At 43.9% G+C, this 15,225-nt stretch overlaps 1 protein-coding gene across 2 annotated transcripts in view; it reads left to right on the forward strand.

The window, feature by feature from the left end:
• Positions 1-12,380, forward strand: part of WASL (WASP like actin nucleation promoting factor) — a 36,373-nt gene extending 23,993 nt beyond the window's left edge. For both annotated transcript variants that reach the window (XM_032963095.2, XM_032963094.2), the window contains 6 exons: positions 533-740; positions 1,477-1,519; positions 2,079-2,232; positions 4,433-5,124; positions 6,134-6,236; positions 6,680-12,380. In XM_032963095.2, the coding sequence (XP_032818986.1) occupies positions 533-740; positions 1,477-1,519; positions 2,079-2,232; positions 4,433-5,124; positions 6,134-6,236; positions 6,680-6,741 (1,262 nt within the window). In that variant the 3' untranslated portion in view covers positions 6,742-12,380. The remainder of the gene's footprint in view (positions 1-532; positions 741-1,476; positions 1,520-2,078; positions 2,233-4,432; positions 5,125-6,133; positions 6,237-6,679) is intronic.
• The last annotated feature ends 2,845 nt before the right edge of the window (positions 12,381-15,225 follow it).

Raw genomic sequence — 15,225 nt, forward strand, 5'->3', positions numbered from 1 at the left:
CCAAAATTGGTTTTGCCTTTCCCCATCACCTGAATGTATTCCTGCTCAAACTAACATGAGGCAGTGCTCATTTCTGTTATAGCAGCAGTCCGAGCCAGTGATGCAACCTCTGCATTCTGATAGCGAGGGACCACTTCTCTCAAGGACAACCATTATTGGCTTCCCACAAAGTAAAACTCATTTTATTGACCCCCAAGAGGTGACATGTCAGCTCTGACAAGGATTTTAACCCATACTCTTCTAATTGTTGATTATACCCACTTTGCCATGCAGACATTACATTTCTATCACAGATCAGGATTTCACACTTTCACTGATACACTTTGTCCCCGAACTTTATTGTGAATTCAAGATTTGTACCAAAAACATTGCTTTTAAAAGTAACTACTATTTTCATGCTAAACAGATAATTATCTGCATTCAACAACAGCATTTGCTATGGCAGTTGCACGAGAAGGACTGAACTCAAAGCGTGTGTGTGTGTGTGCCTTGTGGTGGCGGTGGGATGGGGTGTGCTGCATGGGGTGTGCAGGCCCGATGCTGCCTAACCTCAAGATGCAGGCAATGGACATCAAGAACCCAGACATCACCGTAAACCGCTACCCCATCAACTCCTCCTCCACCCCCACCAGCACCATTACAAACTCGCCATTTAATATGATCATGGACAGGACCAAGAAGGGCAAGGGAAAGAAGAAAAAACTGACCAAGGCGGATATTGGCGCACCCAGCAACTTCCAGTGGGTGCCTCCCAATGTTGAAAGAATTGTCTTAAGAAGCGATTCATCTTTTGTATTGATGTACAGCGCGTTTTTATATAGATGTGCATTTACAAACCAATGTCGGTTGTCACCATGCTTCATTTTGCACACGTAGAAAGGCAATACATCATCCTGTTTTAATTCTAGTAATGGTACCGTAATGTTATTTTAATGAATGCATATGAATTTACACACACAGTCAAGTTAAAAGTATCGCCATGACCTGAAGAGAAATGGAGCTGCGCATATGTCCACTGTCAGCTCTGAGCCAGTGGTGGGGACCATTGTCTCAGTAGAAGAACCGTGGTTTACTTTCCTCTAAGTGATGCTCTTTTCATTGATCCTAGATGGATGATGTTCTGAGTCAATCCCAAACCGGGTTTTAAACTCGCAACTTTCCTGTTGTGAGACTCTGCACGGACAGTGCTTATTGGCTGGAAAACAACGAGATAAAAATAGAAATCAATGATGTTTTTGGTCCGAACGGAGACTCGAAGTGTTACTGAATCTTTGAATGTAATATAAAGAATGTACATACGGGAACCTAATGTACATGTTGATGGAAATGCCTTTTAAACATGATGTGATCAAAATCATTAAAGAGACTAAGAAAACAGCTACATGTGTTCCTTGGCATACAAATGGTCATTATATAAAAACTAATTTATTTAATTTTGATATGAATTGTTTAATAAAATGTATTTTTTTATTCCAGGCATGTTGGTCATATTGGATGGGATCCCAACACTGGGTTTGATGTAAGTATTTGTCAGTGTAAATATTACTCAGTCTCCTATGTTCTTTTATCAACGTAGTAATTACCAAAAGACCCAAAGAGTATACGGACAGTTCTCTGATCTTGACTTTCAAAAGTAGATTGATAGACCACTCACTAATGATGTATGTGGTTATAGACTAGACACCAGTACTTTGTGCAGTCTGGATAATAGACTTACAAAGCAGATGTTTATAGTCTGCATTAGACTGATAAACTGATCTCTGATGGGATTTATAATTAGTTAAAGAATTACAGGGTTTTTTTTTTCGCTAATGTCCTTAAAAGAAAGGAAGATCTTGACATTTCAGGTGAACAACAGACTGACACCAGTCTCAGATGTAGCCTTGAGACAATAAACTGACAGACCAAATTCTTGGTTGGATCTCGGGACAAACTGACAGACTGATATCTTAGCTACGTTACTTTAACAAAGACAACGGTTGTATGAATCTAGTGACACGTTTTAAAAGAGTGCTGTGTTGTGCATGCATACCTCTGTTCCATCTCATTCTCTTGACCCACTGCTTTTGGGTGGGCAGCTGAATAACTTGGACCCAGAGCTGAAGAGTCTGTTTGACATGGCGGGCATCACGGAGTCTCAGCTCAAGGACAAGGAGACCTCCAAGACCATCTACGACTTCATTGAGAACTTCGGTGGTGTGGAGGCTGTCAAGAGTGAGATGCGACGCCAGGGTGAGTGGTTCGAGCAGGTGGACACAAATGTGAACACATGAAATCATTAAAATTGAAGCTGATGAGCAGAAACCTTATGAGCATATAGTCTAGCCAGGAATGGTGGTGCCCACCTGTAGTACGGTGTTTTAGTGGCGATATTTGGTGGTTCGCTGAGGGTTGTGACGCTCCTCTAAACCTGCTGGGCTGCACAGTGGCCATGAATTTAGCTCTGCAGATCTTAGAATTGTATCTGCTTGTTTGTTGTGGTTTTATGCAGGTACTCTGATTTCCTCCAAAATGCAGAACGTACCCTCAAAAGGTTAAACTTCCCAAAGAAAGATCCTACTGAAAAAGGTTAATGAAACTCAGAGGCTTTGCTTGATGATTTAATGCCATTCATAAAGGAAGTGTTCAGCAACAGAGCTGGAGTTATGGTACTAAAGAGCTGACAGGCTGCTTTCATTGAGTCCGGTTATACAAGGTTAAAAAAGATTAAGATCAAAGTTCCATGAAGGCAACTCCAAAGCAGAGAAAGATAGGTTGTTCACGTATGCATGGGTTTTCATGGCGCATTCCAATTTTCTCCTACATGCAAATATATTTTATTACAAATGGTCCAAAGAATTTGAGCTGTCCTGAAATAGTCTTCAAGGTTCACTGAGGCTAATGTGGAATAATCAAAGGACTTACATATATACTCTTTTTTGGTCCAGTTATTTTCTGATACTTCATAGTAGGCATCTTTATCTGTAAAATTAAACAGTATTCCTTAACATTGGTGTTGAGCGAAAAGTGACGATGACATTCTGTTGACAGGGCAGAGGAGGTGGTCACGTGAGTATACGTTTGTGCATTGCCTGCCGTGCCTAAGGATTTCGTATTTCTTAGTGTGCCGTGACGACGCATGCAGCATTGCTTGAAGAGCCCACTGGCTCGTGAAGTGTTTATTCAATGGAATAAAAAGTTTATTCCATAAAACTGTGTTCTGTGCAGCAAACTTAACATTCCACACACAGAGTAACATTTGGTATTCATGGCAAGCTTCTAGCGTAGGACTGTCTCGAGAGCACTTGCACAGGCACAATTTGTTGTAGTTTCATAATAGGGGGCGATGTTGCTGTGTAATCCTAATTTAATAATTTTCAGGTATTTGTTTTAAATGTGCCAATTTGGACCATGATTCTGGCACACAATGTCCTACTCTTTTCTAATTACTCAACAGTGTTTATTGTCTGCTTGTAAAAGCACGTATTCTATAGTAAATACACCCACATTATGAACCATTATAAAGTGTTACCCAATATTTCAACACAAAGATACTCGTAAATTGTAGTCAAAATGTAGGGCTATTGAAATGGACGTGTTAAAACAAATTACAAAAACAATTTACTCCATATACAATTTACTTTGCCAGTTTCTATGCCTTTCAAGATAATAGATGTTAAATGGCAATGCAAACTAAATTACAGAAGGAGCTGAAATGGTCTGCCTACGTGTGTGGATGCAATTTGAGCAGCGTTTCCTCAGTGGCTCACGGTGACCAGCATTCGATTCCAGTGACCAGGGTTCAATTACTGACCATGGTTACATCTCTAACACCTGTCCTGGTGGCCAGATTGTGGCTCTGACCACAACACCCCACCCTCGTGATGTGTCGTGCCATCCTTAGCACTTGCCACAACAGGTTCCTAAGGACTCTGCGTGTGGGATATTTGTCTCTTATTTTTTTAAATCGCAGTTGCTGGGCACATGCCCAAAATGTCAAGCGGCCAGCAACAATGAGCTATTGATGGTGTGAGAGAGCAGGTTACAAGAGCTTGGGAAAATAAAGTGTTTGAAATTCCATTGCCGAAAATTGAGGAAAGAAGCAGAGATTTGTTTTCACCTGCAATATGGTTGGTGAACACAGTATGGATGAGATGAACGAGTCATTCTGGTAGTCAGATTCCTCAACATGGGTGAAGGAATCAAGTTTGTGGAAACGATAACATGGTAGTAGTGATAAGAGTCATAAGGAAGGCACCTGACTGCCAGTAAGCGAATGACATGGCGTGATTCAGTGAGGGGTGGATCATGAATCAACCTCACAGCTTTACATTAGTTCATTTTGAGCACAGTGAGCTACAAATTGCACGCTCCACTCCCAAATAATAAAGCAACATCTTAAATGTCACCTAAATGTGTGTTTTGACTCCTGTGTGTGTGCATGCGTGTACAGCTCCCCCTCCACCCCCTCCCCCGAGCCGCGGCAACTACCCCCCTCAGACGCCGTCCTCGGCTCCCCCCCCTCCTCCGGCGCGTGGGCGGAGCGCTCCACCCCCTCCACCCCCCAGCCGAGGACCTGCCCACCCGGCGGGGCCCGCGCCACCCCAGCTGCCTTTCCGCGGGACCTCCGGACCCCACCCACCGCCAATGCTCACCATGCCCCCCATGTCTGCCATGGGACGGCAGCCACCGCCGCCCGTGCCGCCTCCTTCCATCCCGGAGGGGCCACCCCCTCCCCCGCCGCTGGTTTCTCACGCGCCCCCCCCACCTCCTCCGCCGCCCCCGCAGCCCCACGGTTACAGCAACAGCTACGGCGGTGGCAGTGGCAGCGGTGGTGGCGGAATCCCGCAATGCAGCCCTCCGCCACCTCCGCCACCTCCGCCGCCACCCCCACCCCCCGGTCCGCCGCCTCCACCGAGCCCCATGGTGCCGCCACCGCCACCGCTCTCTCTAGGACCTAGCCCCGGCCCTGGCCCCGTCTCCGGCTCACGAGGGGCCCTGCTGGACCAGATCCGAGGGGGCGCACAGCTGCGCAAGGTGGACGAGGCGGCGGCGGCAGGAGGCGGGGCGGCAGCGAGGCCGGTATCCACCTCGGGACGTGACGCGCTGCTTGACCAGATCCGCCAGGGCATCGCGCTCAAGACGGTGAGTGCTGATGGCCGAGTTACAGGGAATGGAGGAGTCGATGCTTTTCGCGTATGAGGAAGCATCGGAATGTCTCAGGACTTCCAATAAGAAGGTCCTGCGTTGGTATGTCAGACATTTGTTTGCATTTGGGATCAATTTTAACATGTGCCGCAAACGCACGCAAAAGGAATGACACTAAAACCGCACTCGGAGATCCTGTAAGCAACTTGCTGTCCTATGAATGTGCATGCTAGTTGGTAGTAGGATTTGAATTTGATTGCTATAATATAAACTAGCAAATCTTCTCAAAATAACCCCTTGTGAAATAACTCTTCAGACTCAACGATGCTTTTATAGATAAAGAGCACTTTTTTCAATCGTGCTCAGTCTATGATTAGTAACATTTCTAATATTAATTTAATCATAATACGCTCTTGCTGAACACTAAACAAATCAAGTTTTTACATTTTGTACCCTTGCGTTAAAATCCTGCACAGGGGTTTGTACAGCCCATCATTCCTCTGAGGGGAGTAAAATGAACATCACACTTCATGGTGTAATAGGCATTGGTTGCCCTATAGACAACGTCTATCGCATATCTATGGGGTTTAAAGCCACTGAAAACATATCATACTGTATAATCGTGGCGCTTTTACATTGTTGCAATGTTAACTACTACCTTGCCTGGTATACAGGAGGTCGTCAGTTCGATCCTGACTCCTGTATATTTGGAGTTTGTATGTTCTCCCTGTGGTCGCGTGGATTTTTATCCAGATCCTCTAGATTTTCCCTCCACATTTGGAAACTTGTGTTTAGAGTATTTGGCTGCTATAAATTTCCACGTGCTAAGTTTCTTTGTTGAGCTATCATTTGTGGCCAGGTCGCTTCTGAAAAATAGCTGTTTAGCTCAGTCGGCTTTACCTGGTAAAATAAAAAATAGTTTAAATAGTTTGTCTGGTAGTCCCACAGGTCAGTTGGTTAAATGCAACAAAAGGTTATCCTGTTGATTGCCTTTGCGTTTCGCCAGGTGACGGAAACAGATGCAGCTGCCTCATCAACTCCAACAGTGGGGATCGTAGGAGCTCTCATGGAGGCCATGCAAAAGAGGAGCAAAGCCATCCATTCCTCCGGTGAGATACATCACACACAGTCATTGCCGAGGTGGTAAATAGCTCGAAAGCAGGCCTGTGGTCGATTATCTACAATTACAGCAGCATTGTTAGCCGACGTTAAAATGACAATTGCGTTGTGATTTCAATTCGTAATCAAATTTACAATTACAATTGTAAATGCAAGAAAACAGATGTGGTGACACCAATTGGTAATTTCATTGAAGTAACTAGCAACACTAAAAAACATGAATTCGTTTTTGTCAGTGAGCAAGGCAATCTCCAAGATGCAAAATATACCGAATATTAATAAACGTTTGGCTATGAAAAACCACTGCTTACCGTGCATACACGGATGCCATCTAGCACTGCTAAAGTGAGGATAATGAAATGTAATCTTTGGGGCCATTCCTTGACATGATGAAGCTGCCTCTTACAACTGCTGTTAACTTGTGTCCCAACAGACGAGGATGATGATGACGACGACGATGATGATTTTGATGAGGAGGACGAGTGGGAAGATTGAGCTGGCGAGGCTGCTACCTTCCCATGTCTCTCCGGACCCCTCTGCCTCTCCACGTTCCAGGATATTGTGCAATATTATCCATGCCCCTCTCACCTTCAAACCAACCTTCGTCTCTCACCGGCTTACCCTTTCTTTTCCCCCACGCCTCCACCTGAGTGACACCAGCATGGGCATCGTGAGTGTGTCCACCATTGACGTGAGCACCACGGCCTGTAGACCTGCATCAGAAACTTGCCCACTACAGACCCCCTAATCCTATAGAAAGAAAAATATAGATCAACTTTTTTTAAAAGTTAAACGTTTTAGCGCAACTTGTGGTTTAGCCTTCAGCTCCGCACACTACATGAGCATTGTGTTCTCTTTTGAAGTGTTTAAAACTTTTTTTCGTTGGTGTTTTTTATCAGAAGATGCTTATTCAGGTGAATGCTGACCATCAATTGGGTAAAAAGAAAATCCCACTCTTGCACAAAAACTAGGACATTGTCACCTCGATCTGCTGTGCGTCGGAGGAATTTGCCGGGTGCTTCACGAAAATCTTTCATGCTCGTCGGTCACGGTAGTGAAAGACAAAGTAATCTTAACCAACAAATACCTGTTGTCGCATTATCCAGACAGATATTACTTACGTACGTGTCTGTTACATGCCCTTTCAACGTGTTCTTTGCATTTCTCTCCATGTTGCTTTTGTTTGGCTCTCTGTTTTTACCAAAAGGTTGTACAGCACGGCAATGCTTTCTCCATCTCTTACCGCAGTGCTACTGTGTAATTCACTCAGGGCATCTCTATTAACCATGCAATTCTTTGCACAAATATACACACGTGGACGGTATATTTGTTTGTGGCAGTTGTTCATTCATACCTTTCTACTACAGTATTTAGACAAAAATGTTCCGAGTCTTGAGGTGCCCAGATATTGTGGAGTCAGTGTGTGTTGGTCCCACTGCACGTTGCTCATTATTGCAGCTAACACTACACGCGCTCTATTCAATATTTCTCACCACTGACGTTTTCATGAATAATAACCTCATAAAAATCTACGAAGAATCAATCTATGATCGTTTATATCCCTCAATCATGAACATATAATTATTATGACAGCGTGAGTGGTGAGAAAAGTTGAACAGGGCAAATGCAGTGTTACCTGCATTATAGCCCTTTAACAATCCACCAGGAAATGAAGGCCTCATAGGGGGTTGTTTGACCATGCTTCATACTGAATGGTGCCGGTTGGTGAAGAGAGGATGGCAGTTTAACATTTGATAATAGCCACGGTTCTTAGCACTGGCTAGGTCGTTACTAACACAGCGCGTTCCTAACTCGGTGACCAAAGTTCATTGGTTTGGCAAAGGGCTGATGAATTAGCCGATTTAACAATTGATCGATATGTGCTGGTCATCTACAAAACGGAATAACTCATTGTAAAAAGTCATTTACACTGGTTTTAAAACTAAGCAGTTGGTAAAATCGACAAACTGATGTGTAATAGTGGCAGCCTTACCCAACATGAAAGTATCCTTCTGCATGCTGTACCCCTCACCACCTCCCCAGAATGGACACTCACAATGTTAACTATGAAATACATTGGGGAAACAAAACTATTTGGATAAAAAATAAAACTGATTAACATATTGAATGAAAAATATGCTTGAGTTAGGAATAGCATTGGTTCATTTTTTTGTTTCAATAGCAGCACTACCTAATAGTTTTTCCATTGTCGAGTCACGCGTGATGTAGAACGTTGTTCATATGTAACAGTAACACAGAAATGATGACCTCGGAGCGGTCAGGAGATTCGTGATAAAATTGTGTTATATTGTTGTAGCCATTAACAGGTGATGAGTAATTGACAAACTTTTGAGAGTTTATTTTTGACACTGGTCTGCATGTAATATTTAAAATTAAATCAAACCCATGCACAGAGATGACAAATACTTCTGTACCAGAATAAAAGCACCTCCACATTTGCAGTTTACATATTCACTTCGACTCCACTCACGCTTCTACCAAAGATTAATGCCACCTAGTTTTCATTGGTTTACCCCTCGCCGCCATTGACACTACATTGTACCGTTAATCAGATGCATTGTCTCTTGGAAAAGAAACAGAAAGCCTTGCGATTATAGCTCAGCAACTTTGCATGAGTCTTGCAGAAGCAGACGTCAGTGGTTGTGAATGCGAGTAACAAGTGCACATTTTTAAGCAAGCGGTTCACTTTCACTGTTTTTGTGTCAATATTCACCTGGTTCTCATAGGTTCATCACTTTGTGTTTTGCAAGTGTTGCTTGTGACCCAGCACTGTTGGTAGTATTCTGTTGGCCGTCTCGCTGGTTTCATGACACTGTCGTTTCACGACTAAATGTAAAGCCTATACGCGATGTAAATACGCACAAGCAGAGACCCCCGTCTCGGGGTTCTAAAGACAGTCTGCCTGCTCTGGCGAGCGTTGAGCAGTGCTTGTCGCTCTGGGCAGCCCTCAACCACCGTCAACATCCCTGTGATGGGGAAGGGGGGTTATTATATAGAACAACCTCTGACTACCTAGAATGTGGTACTCATTTAATTAACCCTGGAGGTGTGGTCGTGTAGGTTTGAGTCTGAAGCTCACCCAAATGTGAGCTTTACGCTCCAACCACAGGACTGTGTCGGCATTGTGGTTGGAATGAAGCGTAGTCAAAATGCAGTATGACGTCTATAATGTATTTTCGGCTTTTATGTTTCTGCACCACTGTCAGTACAGCCCCTAAAAATCTTATGCGATGTTGACCTGAAATGGGCCGAGCTGGGCCAGTCTGTGGAAATGGTGGTAAAATTCCCAAGTTGGTCAATTTAATTAGGACTGCACGTTTTGCAATTATGCATTTTATCTCCCAATGTGGCGTTCAATTTGAGCCTAACGATTCGTATGTAAATAGATTTTAATTGCGCAAAATGAGCACGTGCCACTTTTAACGCGCAACGCGCTGCAGTTGTCACATCGGGCCCCGTGAGATTAAAGTTGCGTTCTAATTTACCGTCGCGTCGCCTAAGCCACAGTCGTTACGCTCCTCGCATGACGAGCAAGGTAATCGCTCAACCGGTTTCACTTTGAGTTGTGTTTAACTTTAGCTATCGTCGCATTGGATGGAGTCTGCACCACCTTAGCTGCTGCCAACTCTTCTCATTTGACAAAAACGTTCTCATTTTGACAAGTACGACACTACATCACTGCAATGTAATGGAAAATGAAACCCAACTTTTTCCTCAAACTTATTTTTAATCGCTTATGAAACTGCATTCGGGCGTAAGATTTGATTGTCTGAACTCATTGCTATGCTCGCGTGTGTACATTAGGGATTGTAATGTAATTTATAGTTTTCGTCTGATTCCAGGAAATCCAGCTTCACTTGTCAAAAAGGCCAAGTGGGCGCGTCATATATACACAATCATTCGGAACTACAGAAACGCGTTCTAAATTTTAATCGAGAAATTTGGCCGAGTTTTTAAACTACAGACAGTGCCCTTTATACAGCCAGGTGTGATAGCCCTTTGAGATTGTCCTTGGCAAGGGGAGTGTGGCAAATGTGTAATCTCTAGCACAGGAAATTGTATATACTTATGTACAGCAGTGCTTTTATTGCAAGGCTGCTTGGTATGAGTGCTGTGAACTTATGGATGTGCAGCGTCTTTGTTAAACCTTTTGAGTCGCCACTAAGGTCACATTCTCAGCCACCCCACCAACCACGTGACATTCAGGGCTTAACGGTAAATGGCCACCGCAAATATTCCTTATGCGATTGATTAGACATACCTTGACTGATAGCATGGTACAGAGGCATGGGGACTTTGACAGACACTAATCATTTGCGATCAGCCCTTGGCCACTTATCCATTATTTAGATCTGCCATAGGGCACACACCTTGAAAAAAGCCCCCCCCCCCCACCCCGTGATGTGGATTGTCATTTCTATGTTTAAATTTTCGATTCATGGTGATAAGGAAACTTCCCTTTTTGGTATGCAGGAAAATTTTGATTTAGAGCCCATTGAGAGAAGTGGTCCGATTCTTGTGATAGCAAAACATGTTTTGTCGTGATGTTCTGCCATATAAACTGGCAAGTCGGAATAAAGTGGCACCATTCTGGCCACTACCAAATATTGGGGAAAACCCCGTTTCTGTTAAAATAGACCAGGGGACTTTGAGAAATATAGGTCCATGGGCACTGGGTGCAAAATCAGAACATACATTTTAAGATAAAATCTTGATTTGAAGTTTTCGTGACTGCAAGAATCCATCCTCTTTGGTTCTTTCGATAAAGTCACGTAGGTAGAAAAAAATTAGATCACGACGTTTCGATCGCCGCATAAGCAACCGTCCTCAGGTGGGAGAGGATTGCTTGTGTGGTGATCGAAATGTCGTGACTTTATCGAAAACCAAAGAGTATTTAAAGATCAACTTAAGCTGCTTATTTTGATCACGAATATCTAATTGAGCTTAATTTTTGTGAAACCAATGCATGTGAAGTTTTTAATAACGTGGTTTTTTAATTAATGTGTTTAAAAAATATGACCTTGGCCTATAACGGCAAACAATATGTATAATGTAACAAGTGCTGGGAATGTAACGTTTTTAAATGCATTCGTGCTGAGAGAAATCATTCATATGAATGCTGGAGTCCTGGGTATGATAGTGTTTAACTTGCGCCAATTTAGTTTCACGTTTTACCGACTAATGGTGAGATTTCCAAAGCGTAATTGAAAACGTCGGCATCGTGACTGCAAGCGTCCACACAAATGTAGAGGGAAAATACCGTGCGATTTTAGTTGTACCACAAGAATGAGAGCCAGGCGAGAGAAATGTCATATAATCTGTTTCGCCTAAAATGTGAAGAGGTGTGCATTGGCTTTTTGAATCAAAATGGTTTTGGGAGTTTTTTGTCTGTTGCAATTTCTGCTGGTTAATAGGTGTTTTGTTATTTGTTATTGCTCTGATTTTGTATTACTTACTGCAATAATCAATTTTAGGTTTCTTAATTTGTAAACGGTGTACACAAACTTATGTAGATGAAGGGTAATGTCTAGTAAACTTTTGACTAGCCATGAATTTAATAATATACAGGAAGAAAATCTACTCCAATAAACGTACATCCCTAACGGTTGTTTCTATAACAAGAACTGTTGATGAATGCGCTACAGTTTTCCCAATAAGATATATTTAATTAAGGTATAGAACAGAATACTGTATATTAAAATATATATTAAAACAACTCAAAAAAGGAATTGTGCAAATCGTTTAACTATTAACAAGGTGCGCTTTGTAAACTGATTAAATATAATGACGCATTTAGGGATTTCTCGGCATCATATGCAAGTATACTCTCCATGTATGTAAAAGAATGTGTACTATACTCCGTGTGAATTCTCACAATCTCATATAGGCGTGTGAACTTTGTGCTTTGTGTTGGTGGTTACGTTTGCACTATGGTTGCGTCCACACAGAAGGCATTGCAAATTCTTAAACCAGGGAATTATATTCTGGTCCCTGCAATCGTCCCTGCCCCGCTCCCCCAAATGTGCCTTAGCTTGTCACCAGTCTCACTGCACAGTGCATAACATCGCTAATAAGTACATAATATTAAGTACATAATAAACCTCATTTCCTTACATGACGCGTGTGTTCAGTTGCCTTTGCGCCGTCGTCGGCTTTCATTTTATATCGTGCCATTCATGGTAAGTGCATCCCACGACGGTGTACATCAATTATATATAAGGGCCAAATCCTATTTATAGCGACAACCAAGCAAATGAACACCCTCAATGAAAAATAAATTTCACCAAAAAAGGCACAAACAAAAAAGTTATCAACAGAGAAATGAAGCCCCATCCCAAACCACAATTTTAACTTGTCACACATTGCCCAGGAATGCTTCACTGCAGTGACAGCTGGTGGCTAAACGTGAAATAAAATGCTGATTAGAAATTTGAAAATGTGCACGAATTTCTTGTCACCGCTTCACTAGGTATAACATTTCCTTTTTGGAAGTCCTGCTCGAGATCGGTTTTCCTACGGAGAGACTGTCCCGCCATAGCCGAGTGGAAGTTCCACATCTGGCTCAGGGCGACCAACAGAGGTGAGCGTCACTGATTATTCATTTGAGCTGCGATAATCTGCAACCTGTTTTGATATGTATGCAGATTTCTGTGTAGTCCATGGGCCAGCATATAAATTGGTGCCACCTTTGCTAGCAGTTTTCAGGCATGTGGATGTATTTCAGAATCTGATTTTGTCCTGGAGGAATCCGATGATCTATAAAGCAATTTTTTACATGTGTTGAGACGTAAATGATGACTCGGAGGCAGATCTTCATGTAGGGGCTTGCGCCAGTTTTATTAAAGACCTCTCTTCGCACACGACTCCACGTACTGCACAATCACTGCCTACACTCCGCACCCCAGGGGAAAGGTACTGGGGATTCCCTAGCACACCCGCAGGCTACCCTAGCCTGGTGCCAATTTCCCCCTATCCTGGGGTCCCATTGCTCCCCCGGGGGAAGGGTACTGGGGAGGTCCCTAGCACACCCACAGGCTACCCTAGCCTGGTGCCAATTTCCCCCTACCCTGGGGTCCCATCGCTCCCCCAGGGGAAGGGTACTGGGGAGGTCCCTAGCACACCCACAGGCTACCCTAGCCTGGTGCCAATTTCCCCCTACCCCGGGGTTCCATCGCTCCCCCGGGGGAAGGGTACTGGGGAGGTTCCTAGCATACCCACAGGCTACCCTAGCCTGGTGCCAATTTCCCCCTACCCTGGGGTCCCATCGCTCCCCCAGGGGAAGGGTACTGGGGAGGTCCCTAGCACACCCACAGGCTACCCTAGCCTGGGTCCCTACTTCCACCCTTCACGTTCCCGGACTCTCCAGACGACCCTGAACCCGTGACGGGTTCCAGCTTAAATCCCCCAGGGGGACATGACGTCACCGTCCTGCCCCCTTTGCATGACATCGCCATCCGTGACGTCATCGTACAAGAAGGCGAGCGTGACATGACGTCACTAACTCCTACTCTACATATGTATCAGGTAATATAAAACCTACTCGTTTCAAATTATCCCAATTCCTTTTTATTGGTCACAATTGGAGCCGCTAAAGTAATGCCTCCTCAGGTGGTATCGACATTTGAGGTTTAGTGTATGGTCTGGGATCGTGTCATATATTACTGTGGGAGGACATTTTTATTCCACGAAAAGACCCAAATACATAGGACCGGAACATAATAAGGCATCTGTACTGCCCTCCACAGGTGCCACAATGCCATGCAGTGGGGTGTGATACCTGCGTGGCTGCTATACAGGTGTTGGCCACCACTCCCTGCATTTGCATATTACCATAGAGAGATGATGTCCACACCACGCTCGGTCCCAAGGGTCGCAATTAACATGGTAAAGAGACCTCTCATTCACACTAATTTACCATTGGGATGCGTTTTGACATTGTGCGTGACACGTGATAATTCAGTTCTCAGTTAATACTATGCTATTTAATTAGGCTAACGACGGTGTATTTGCAGAGCTAATTAGAGATTAGCTTCGCATTATCTTATGCTAATTATAAACCTAATATCTTAACCGTCACGTCAATCATTTGGGTTATCTCCAATATTCTCTTATATCTTTCGCTGAGAAGTGTGGTTAGTAGGGAAAACATTCACAGTATTTGGCTTTGGAGCTTTATTTACATATTTGAGCACGTTATCAAAAGTGTTGTCACTTAAAAATTAGTGTTCACGATTGCCCAGCAAATTCAGTTTCGAGTGCTGCTGTGGTTAAGGCGCAATTCCCAATCAAAAAGATGGAAGCTCACACCATGATCGGGGTACAACTCTGCCTTTTATCCTTCCACGCCCAATAATAAGTGGTGCCACGGCCTCCCCCCGGCCCCACATTGAGCAACCACACGAAGCACACACATGGGGTGTCCTGGCGGGGAATTGCCTGGCACAACGGGTTTTAATCCGAAGGGTCCCTAGGAAGAAAGCCCCACGGTTTCCCGCTGCCAGGGGATTGGCCGACCCTCGCAAGACAGGTCACATTGCGGTGCCCATGAGTTGGCTTAATATTGTATGGGCGCAAAAAGGTTCACTGGGCCAGAGCAATGAGTCATTCACGCCATCGGGAGGGGCCTGGGATGGAATATTAAGCGAGAAGGGCAGACCATGAGATCAGGGAGTCGCAGCACCACGACCTCCCCCGACCCCCATACCGAATACACAAGTTGAGATGGAAGCTGACAAGATATTGCAGAGGCGTTCTGCACGCAAATAATTGTGGGAAGAGCAGCAGGTGTTGGTTTTACCAATGGTAGCTCCGAATGTTCAGAACAAGACCAAATAAGCTATACAATCACAGTTGAAGAATATTACTACTACATGTATGTATACAGTACTTTACCGTTAAATAGGTCCATAGTTTAGTGTAGATTAATTGGTTGCAATAGCAGTTCTCATATAAAAACGC

This window comes from Petromyzon marinus, chromosome 30 (assembly GCF_048934315.1).
Source record: "Petromyzon marinus isolate PM22_M1 ecotype Great Lakes invasive population chromosome 30, UKy_Petmar_22M1.pri1.0, whole genome shotgun sequence".
Classification (NCBI taxonomy): domain Eukaryota; kingdom Metazoa; phylum Chordata; class Hyperoartia; order Petromyzontiformes; family Petromyzontidae; genus Petromyzon; species Petromyzon marinus.